Here is a 9,736-nt window from a genome sequence, read left to right as displayed (position 1 = left end):
TGTTTATCGTGTACGATTGAAATTTCATTTCAGTAAAGGACTGCATTAAATCACGTTCGATTAATTATGTCAGTGTCGCGCTACATTCGTTTCTCTCAATAAATTTTTCCCCGCATTTGGCTAATGCTTATTTAATGAAATAAGGACAGCCTTCCAAATGCAGGGTCCGGGACGAGCAGGATGAACACGCTCATGGCGCGGCGCAAGCGCTACGGCACGAGGCGGCGACCGGCACGACGTCGTTCCGGGAAGATTCTTCAGAACGACACGACGTCGGATATGCCTTTTTCTTTCGCTTGTCCAAACGTCGCTTTCCCCCATTTCCTGATGTACTGCCCGTCTCTTCAGTGGTTTAGAAGACGCCCCAGTAAAGTTCCTCGTCCCTTCTCTCTCTTTCTCTCTCTCCGCGTGCTTCGTTGACCTGAAATCTCTCCCACGACGACGCTCGGGATGCCCTTTCCGAGCACTAGATCTGTCGATCTCGAGCGCCCATCTCGCGAATCCGAGGTAAGATCTGACGTGCGTGTTCAGTTTCCTTAGTCGACCCCTGTAGCTGTCTTGGGTCGGGTTCGATTTTCAGCGAGATCGTTCCCTTCCGAAGCGTTTCCCGTCTCTAATCCGCTGTTTCCTGATCTGGGTTTGCTTCAGATCTGTCTTTAAGGGCGGAAAGGCTCCGGCTTTGAGAGCTCGAGCGGCGACCGGGCTTTCGGCTTCGAGGGTTTTTTTTTTTTTTTTTCCGAGCGTTTGGTTTGAGGATCTACTTCCAGATCTGGACTTGATAGAGCTAGGCCGAGCTGTGGTTTTGGAATCGGGACGTGGGAAATGGCGGTGCCGCTGAAGGATGATTCGATTGACATTCGGGAGGTGTGGAACGATAATCTCGAAGAGGAGTTCGCGTTAATCCGCGAAGTCGTGGACAGATTCAGCTATGTCGCGATGGATACCGAGTTCCCCGGTGTTGTTTCGCGGCCGGTGGGGAATTTCAAGAACATCAGCGACTATAACTACCTGACTTTGAAGAATAACGTCGATATGTTGAAGTTGATCCAGTTGGGGCTCACCTTTACGGACGAGAACGGGAACTTGCCCACTTGCGGCACGGACAAGTACTGCATTTGGCAGTTCAATTTCCGCGAGTTCAACGTTACAGAGGACATGTTTGCTGGCGATTCGATCGAGTTGCTGCGCGAGTGCGGCATTGATTTCAAGAAGAATACTGAGAAGGGGTTGACGTGAGACGCTTCGGTGAGCTCTTGATGTCCTCTGGGATTGTTTTGAATGCTGATGTTAACTGGGTTACCTTTCATAGCGGGTACGATTTCGGTTACCTGCTTAAGTTGTTGACTTGCCGGAGTTTGCCTGATACGCAAGTGGGGTTCTTTGATTTGATCAATATATATTTCCCCATGGTGTACGACATCAAGCATTTGATGAAGTTCTGCAACAGTCTTCACGGCGGCTTGAATAAGCTTGCTGAATTGTTGGAAGTTGAGAGGTTTGGCGTGTGCCATCAAGCTGGGTCTGACAGCTTGCTCACGGCTTTACTTTCCTGAAGTTGAGGGACATGTTCTTCAATGGCTCCACAGAAAAGTACGCTGGTGTATTGTACGGCCTTGGTGTTGAGGATGGACTGAGTTCTAATTAAATGAAGATAGCTTGGGAAAGATTTGATGAATATTTGTAGACTACTTGCGTGTGAAAGTTCTAGTTCTCTTTGTAAACTTTGGCTAATTGTTATGTTAGTATGACCTGCTTTTAAGTTTGTATGCTCTTTAAGCTGTAACCAAAACCTTGAGTTGGCTTTAGCTTGAGCTCTTGTAAATTGTTGCAATTAGTCTTCTAATAAAGCGTTCACAATTCCTTCTTATATCCGCTCTCTGCTCATTGTTCTGCTCATGCTCATGCTTTATCTCATTTCACCTTTTATTTTGGTGTATGTATCATTAATAAGCTGTTAACTCCCATTTAAATTGTATCCTTTATTTTGATTTCCTGACATGAAGATTTTATGGCAAGTAATTAATTAGGTGTGCTGTATAGTGCATTCTAGTTACTACGATCAAATGTAGAAATTACAGTTACGTGCTCTAACCTGATACTTTCATTGTTGGCAGAGCTTTGTAAGACTACAATTGTGTACATTTGCTTTTGCTTACTTTGGAGCATATAGTGGCATTATTGCAAGCATCTTTGATTCGTGGCTAATTAGAGTCTACTTTCCAACATATTAGCTTCACTTCAATTGTATTTGCCCAGTTGATTATGTAAGAGAGTTGTGGCAAATCAGATGTTTTATATTTGCTCCCTAATTGTAAATTTTTTGCACTGTTGTCTTGGTCTATTTGAATGACAATGTCAATTGAAAGTGTCTATGAATTATGATTACTCGAACTTTACTTGTGCCAGAGGTGCTGCAGATGCATCACCAGAGACTTTGCTGAAAAATTGCACTATAGCTGGAATTGACAGACGAGTGTTCCCATCTAGTGTCTTTCTGGCTTATTCTGGATCAACTCCAGCAGCTTGGTACACCAATTCTTCAACCTTTTTATAGATGGATAGAATTTTTTTTTTTTCCTTCCAGCATCATTTTAATTGAATATGAGATGATGGTTGTTGAATGGTGAGTTAATAATCCAGTCATTGAAACTAAGTATTTACCCCATCTGTTTGCTGAGATGCTGGGCGTGGAGGATGGATAGAGCGCTGATTGAAAATGGATATATGGGGAGAGATTGATGAATGTCTGGGGACCACTTGAGTGTAAGGATCATAGTTCTCTTTGTAAACTCGGGCTAATTTTTTTGCTACAATGATCTGTTTCTCAGTCTGCATGTTTTCTAAGCTGTAACCAAAATCTCGAGTTACTTTAGCCTGAGCTCTTTGTTTTTTGTTGCAATTAATCTTTTACCTTAGGTGCTTTCAACTCCTTATAATGTTGACTCTCTTTTCATCCTCGTGTTCATGCTTTATGCTCATCTTTGCGTCACATTACATGCTGTTTTGGTATGTCTCTTTCATATAGAACTTATTTTGAGGTGCTACTATTATCTTCATTTTATATGCAGAGGCATGGATGGTTCTAATATAAATGGGTTGCTTTGTTCTGTTACATGATAATTGAATATCATGAATAGTGCGTGCGGAATATCACGTTCAAATGTGCAAGTATCGACTGCCAGTGATGATGGCCTAGTGGTAAGGGCATTAATTTAACAAATGCAAAGTCCAGTTGTTGAATCTGCCCGCGGTTGTATGAATGGGTATATCGCTTTGTTAAAATGGATTCTGAACCTGTAATTTCTTGGTGGGGATGTGGTGACAGGGTCTGCCCACCTTGGATTGAGGGGTCACAAATGGGGCTAAGTCATGACTTGCGAACATTTCATCGTGAGATAATGCCCAGAGACAGTAGACATGCTGGTTGTTCCTCCTTGCAAATTCTGGATTGGCAAGGATAAGAAAGCAAAGTGGCAAGTAGAGGGATACACTGATTGTTGTGACGTGATCAACCAAATTTGGCGTGTTTCCATAATTTACTAACTTTGATTTTCAGTTTCGGAGTATTGCTTTTGCAAAATTTGGACCATTGAATGTCATCATAAACACTTCTTTGATCATGGCTCATTTTGTCTTTGGGCATTGATCAGTGATGAATAAATTTCTCTGCACAATACTACTTTTAGTTTTATTGAATCTATTCTCTTTGATTGTTTAAGAGAAACTTGTGACAAATAGAATGCTTCATGTTTGCTTCTTTCTGCATCCACGTCTCAGTTTTTCTGAATAAAAATCTGTCAGACAGTGGCTACAGCATTTGTAGAAGGCACTGCAGATGCATGACGGGAGATTGTGGCAGATAGAGTGTGCTCGCTAGCTGAATTAATCTGAGGCGCATCATCTTCAACCTTATGGGGATTGATTCAAATCTACTTGACATAACCATACTTCAACTTTTCAGGTTTGTATGCACTATACCTTTTCCGTCTGCTATTATTATCAAACACAATGTGAATGAGATGATGCATCTCAAACTGAGGAGAGAATGATTCCTGTTTGCTGGCGTTAACTGTTCTATGTATGTGTTTGCGGATATGCTGCACGATTCATTTTGCACTTTAACTTGCCCATTTTTAGTTTCCTTACCTCTACTGTCCTTGGAATGCCCGTGTTGTTCATTAATCTTCAAGTCAGAAGAAAACTACTTCTGAAAAATCACTCCATTCATTTTATTTCTGCTTGTCAATATCTTCAGTTACTGAGCTCAACGATTTTGATCTCATTTCCAACCCCTGGATTTTGCACTTGAAAGATTGAGTGCACGGGGTTTGTTCTTCACTAGAAGCACCCAGACTACAGAATTCCTCTAGCCACAGCTATGCGAAATTACCAATTGCTTTAGTTTGTTACCCAATTATATCGTCCTTTGGTCAGCAACTAATCCTTCGATACTTGTGCTTTACGACACTGGAAAAAGGGAGATGCTACTGCATGTTATTTCTCATGTTCTTCACTTCACTGTTCATCGTTAGTTGTTGAAATTGGCAATCGCAGATGTTTGATGGAAAGGCTGGTTGTGTAACTCAATGAAAGGAATCTATTTGAGCAAATCAGAAATTGAATTGAAAGGTAGATAAACATACACACACAAAGGCTCCCACTTTCCAACGATATGAACAGGATATCCTAGGAGATCATGAACCTTCAAGATGAGATCTGAGAATTTTTCCGGGAATAATTGTAAAGTTGTCTGAGAGAAGTCAACAATTGACCAAATTTCAAACGAGTTAAATGCATATATTGCAATCGTCACATGCTCCGGACAGTCTTTCCATGTTCATCAGTGATCCCAAGCTCTCGAGGCTGTCCTCAGTAGAAGGGTAAGAAGCAAACATGTTAGAATCAACACGTGATTACTGTGTGTAATGGACATTAAAAGGTGATTTCATTGGTACCTTGTCTGGAGATGATCCAGTTCTTATCCTGGCCGAGAGCCCAGAAGAAGTACCCACCCAAGCGCTGAGACCGAGCAAATCGGACCTTCCTCCGCACAGACCGAACATCGTCATAACCAATCCAAGTGACTCCGACATATGAGTAGTACGACACCGACTCCTCGTCGAATTTGACTGCTGCATGGTTCTGCACATTAAACTCAACGATCTGTTTGTATGTCAAGGTATCGTTTCCAGGATCCACTCCAACAGCTGGAGCCCCGACGCCAGTAACATTTGGATTCTGGAGCGTCCATGTCTTCCCATACAACGGTAGGCCCATCACCAGCTTGTGGCTCGGCACACCAGCTCGAATCCACGAACTGATTCCGTAGCTCGTGCTGATGTTGCTCTTCGGATCATAGAGTGCCGAATGCTCGCCCGTGAAATTCTCCCAGGACCCGTGATAGTCGAAGCACATGGGGCTGACCCAGTCCACGTACTTCCGGATTGCCTGACTGGGGTACGATCTGGGCGAACCCCAAACCTGAAATCCTGATGCATAGTACACAGCAGACGTCAGTAATAAGCGGATTTTACCACTTCTTTTGGACTCCTTATCCAGGGCTTTTCTCCACTCTTTGTAAAGCAGAGCGAGGTTGGACATGTCTTGTTCATCAGCTGGATACTCCCAGTCCAAGTCAACTCCATCAAAACCGTATTTTCGAGCTACTTCAATGGTGGAGTTTATGAATGCTGTGCGAGTCTCTGAGCTGTTCACCATCCTGGAGAACACATTTGAGTCCGACCCACCTCCACCTATGGATAGGAGGGTCTTTACCGCCGGCTTTCGCTTCTGCAGCATGCCCGTCAATCCAGGCAGCTTGGTTTGGTCAGACGCAGTGACATTGAGCCTGAACGTGGTTGGCTCGGGCAAGAGGAACGCATAGTAAATGTGAGTGAAATACGAGGTGTCTATGGAGGATGCATGTAATTCAGCATCTGACGGCCAGTAAGCTGCTTTGATAGCCCGAGAGGCGCCACACTGAGCAATTATGCCTAAGGCCGCTAGAAGCAGAAGCGACAAGATTATTCGAAGACTGGCCATGCCTACAAAGTTCGCAGGAGCTATGTTAAAATCCAAGTCTCCTGTTGGGATGTGAGGTATCTGTCGCTATTTAACTGTCATTTGGAACTTCGAACGCGTCGATCGAGGAATTAAAGACAACTTGAGAAGTAGTCAAACTTACCCGGGAACAAGTGGGCCGAGCTTGTTTGTACAGGAAGCTCTGTTTACATGGAGGTGTGTCCGAGATGACCGGCCATTTCTTCGCTTGGAAATCTCTTTCTCGAGCGAATCCTTGAGCGTCAAGTTAGATGCTCCCCGGGTTTTAATCGGCCTGTTCGATCCGAGAGGCACGTCGACGTGAGTGCTCCGGTGACTTTGGGTTACTGAATAAGCCAGCATGCGTTGCAGCCAATCTGCATGCAAGAGACTTTAATATGCGAGGTCCAGAAATTCACTTCAGCTAGAAGCTTCCGCGTTATGCTACTAAAGGAAATCCAACCTCCCGTTGACCTAGAATTGTCAATGCAAGGGAAGATGAGATGCCAACTTTGTTTAAAAACCTACATTCAGAGTCACACAATTTTTTTATAATTAGCTGCCGGCCTATATCGAAGCTACTATTATATAATAAGCCTTTATCTCGTTAACTATGGTACATGAATTCAATGTTCAATCTTATATTATATCCTTTATAAGCTCTAAATGTAAATCAGATCATATAGGGCCTGCATGTTTTATTCCTAAAAGTTTTTGTTTTTTTGTTCTTTTGTTCCCGGAACACAAAAGAACAAAAAACGAAAAAAAAAAACTTACTTCTCATTCCATAAACAATTTTGAAAAAATGTTTCTTCTTCTCTCTCTTCTTCTTCTCTTCTTCTTTTCTGCTTCTTTTTTTCTTCTTTTTTTCTTTCGCGGTCGCTGGCCTCGGCCATACGGCGTGATCGGCCGTCGAGGCTGCGATGCCGTTGAGAGTTGGCGACCTCGGCGGAGCCTCGCCGGGGGGCCGCGCGAGCCTCATCGTGGCTAGGCAAGGTTGTCGACCCCGTCGGCCGGTCGCCGAAGGCCGTCGACCGGCAAATAGAAAAAATAAAAAATAAAAAGAAAGGAAAAAATGAAAAATAAAATAAAAATATTAAAAAATTAAAAGAAACAAAAAAAAATAAAATTTACCAAACGTGTTTCTGTTTTTATTTCTGGAACAAATTTATCAAACGCGTTTTTATTCAAAAATTGTTCCCCGGGACAGGAAACACTTTTTTTTTTTTTTTATGTTCCCGAGAACAGAAAAAGAACATAAATAAAAAAACACGCGTGCCCATATAAAATAATTTTGCGACATCCATGTTCAACTTATATAGGTAATCGTTGTGGCTTTGTTTTATATGGTAATTAAAATAGAAGGAATTGTCAATGCAAGGGAAGATGAGATGTCAACTTTGTTTAAAAACCTACATTAAGAATCACGCAATTTTTCATAACTAGGTGCCATCCTATATTGAATCCAGCATTATGTAACAAGCCTTATCCTGTTAAGTATACTACTTCAATTCAAGTTCACGCTCGATCTTCTATTATATCCTTTATAAGCTCTGAATGTAAATTAGATCATAAAAAGATAATATTGTGACATCCACGTTAAACTTATACTGGTAATCGTTGTGGCTTTGATTTATTTGGTAATTAAAATGGAAGGAATTGTCAATGCAAAGGAAGATGAGATGCCAACTTTGTTTAAAAACCTGAATTCAAAATCACAAATTTTTTTTAATTAGATGTCGGCCTATATCCAAGCTACCATTATATAACAAGCCTTATCTTGTTAAGTACGGTACATGAATTCAATTACACGTTCGATCTTATATTACATCCTTTATATAAATCAGATCATATACAAGATAACATTGTGACATCCACGTCGAACATATATTGGTAATCGATGTGGCTTTGTTTTATCTAGTAATTAAAATAGAAGGAATTGGTACTTTCCTTGGAAAAATAGATTTCAGCTCTGTTTATCCCTGAGCAATTTATCATGTTTCGTGCTCTTTTAATTGTGCTACTAGTATATTATTCGAATATCTTGAGTATTTAATTTCATGATCCGTGGCTTAGTTTCTTTACAACATGAGTTCTAATGCTGTGTCATGGAAAATACCCGATGATATATATATTTCTACCTTTGTCAACGCTTTCCATGAAATGAATTTAGTAACATATATTGTAAAATCTCGTGATTTTGCCATTCGTTCTTACGGTACAATTTTATTGACTCTATCATCGATCATAGATGGAAAATGCACCATATCATCCGTTGAGAAACGTGTAGTGGTGATATCATGTCGAAATGTTTTTTAATGTTTTGTAGCTATCATTTCACTTTACAAAAAAGCAACATATTTTCTTCCATTCCTGATTGGAGGAAGATAGATCCATCGTGATGATACACTTAACATATTGTGGTGATGGAAGCAGAGAGAGATTTTTTTTTTTTTTTTTTCTCTTTGTTATCTATTTTAGAATTACATGTTCACCTTCAAGCATGTAACCGACAAATCAAAAACTAGTCGAACAAGATACATGTCCGTCAGCCAAATGATATAATTTTCACCTCAAAACGACCATCTGCATTGGGTAACCTCCGCCTAAGTAGATTATGACCTCTATGACTCCATAAGACACCAAATCACTTCAAGCAAATTATTTGTATATATACATGCCAACACCTATAAGTCATATTTCTCTTTTTTCGTGAAATTGAAGAAGTTATACAAGGATTTTGTTGGGCCCGTTCATTTCGTACTTAATTACATGGTATCTAAATTAAGTAAATCTATGACACTAGTGTGAATTCGAGTCTCTCCAATTCAATTAAGACTCCCGGCTCTTGAATTTCTATGTGAATTATGATCGAGAAAATGAAATTTTCCAATCATTGACTCAAAACTCATTGTCAAACCCCACTCAACGAATATGGAAGTAATTATGGCGGAACAAGTCAACTCATCTGATAATGCACTATTTGAATCAAGCACAACAGAAACACTTGCAACAAAGACACATACCTAGCAAGACTCGTCTACAATGAAATCCTTTGTAATGCCACAGGCACCGAGTCAACAATGAGAAGTACGATGCGGTATCGCTCAAGTGACAGCTCAAGAAAATATCCATGCTTGATTTGATGAAGCCGTTGATGTGGATCATTTGTGATTTTCTAGGTCAGCCTGGAACAAGTGAAGTGCTTTCAAGCACACGACCGGCCAAGAAATTCATGTTTCTACAGTTGGAAGCAATTGATATTTCTTGTTGGTTCTTGATTCCAAATTCTCAACTGCAATGAGGAAGGTTATTGTGTTTTGTTCCTCTACTTTTACCTCTCGACTTTTCCTTCTTTCTATTTTTCCTCTACCACAACAAAATAAACTGAGATGGGCATGCAGCTTGCTCTTGGCCGATTCCAGGAAGGAAAACGAAAATTTATGAAAAGCCAATATTTTCTGAATTTTAAAAAGAAAATCATTTTCCTGATAGCAAGGTATAGGCCTCTTGCTGACTATGAAATGATAGTGCATCATCTCATTTGCCTAGATGATCTAAACATTAGAAAATGAGAAAAATGTTATCCAATAGAAAACTGTTGAAAGTTTGCTGTCCAGCCACTTGTATGGTCTAAACGGTAGGCTATGGACCTCATCTCGCACGGCACACAACCCCAAGCAAAGGCCAAGATGCC

The 9,736-nt window shown here is 40.9% G+C and overlaps 2 protein-coding genes across 2 annotated transcripts; one reads left to right on the top strand and one right to left on the bottom strand.

Moving 5' to 3' along the window:
- Positions 1-334: 334 nt before the first annotated feature.
- On the top strand, positions 335-1,869 carry LOC104437158 (probable CCR4-associated factor 1 homolog 7). Its single transcript, XM_010050057.2, is given in 4 exon segments — positions 335-507; positions 649-1,225; positions 1,228-1,539; positions 1,542-1,869. Coding segments are annotated over 3 exon segments (819 nt in total). The 5' UTR covers positions 335-507; positions 649-822; the 3' UTR covers positions 1,646-1,869.
- A 2,731-nt stretch (positions 1,870-4,600) lies between these two features.
- LOC104436980 (class V chitinase CHIT5) lies at positions 4,601-6,279 on the bottom strand. Its single transcript, XM_010049841.3, has 3 exons — positions 6,185-6,279; positions 4,956-6,044; positions 4,601-4,863 (listed from the first exon to the last, which is right to left on the bottom strand). Exons 2-3 carry the CDS (start codon positions 6,040-6,042, stop codon positions 4,841-4,843), a joined length of 1,110 nt encoding a protein of 369 aa, XP_010048143.2. The 5' UTR covers positions 6,043-6,044; positions 6,185-6,279; the 3' UTR covers positions 4,601-4,840.
- Positions 6,280-9,736: the final 3,457 nt, after the last annotated feature.

Source organism: Eucalyptus grandis, chromosome 3 (assembly GCF_016545825.1).
Source record: "Eucalyptus grandis isolate ANBG69807.140 chromosome 3, ASM1654582v1, whole genome shotgun sequence".
NCBI classification, from domain to species: domain Eukaryota; kingdom Viridiplantae; phylum Streptophyta; class Magnoliopsida; order Myrtales; family Myrtaceae; genus Eucalyptus; species Eucalyptus grandis.
Note: the sequence above shows the minus strand (reverse complement) of the source record. Positions and strands in the feature narration are given on the sequence as shown.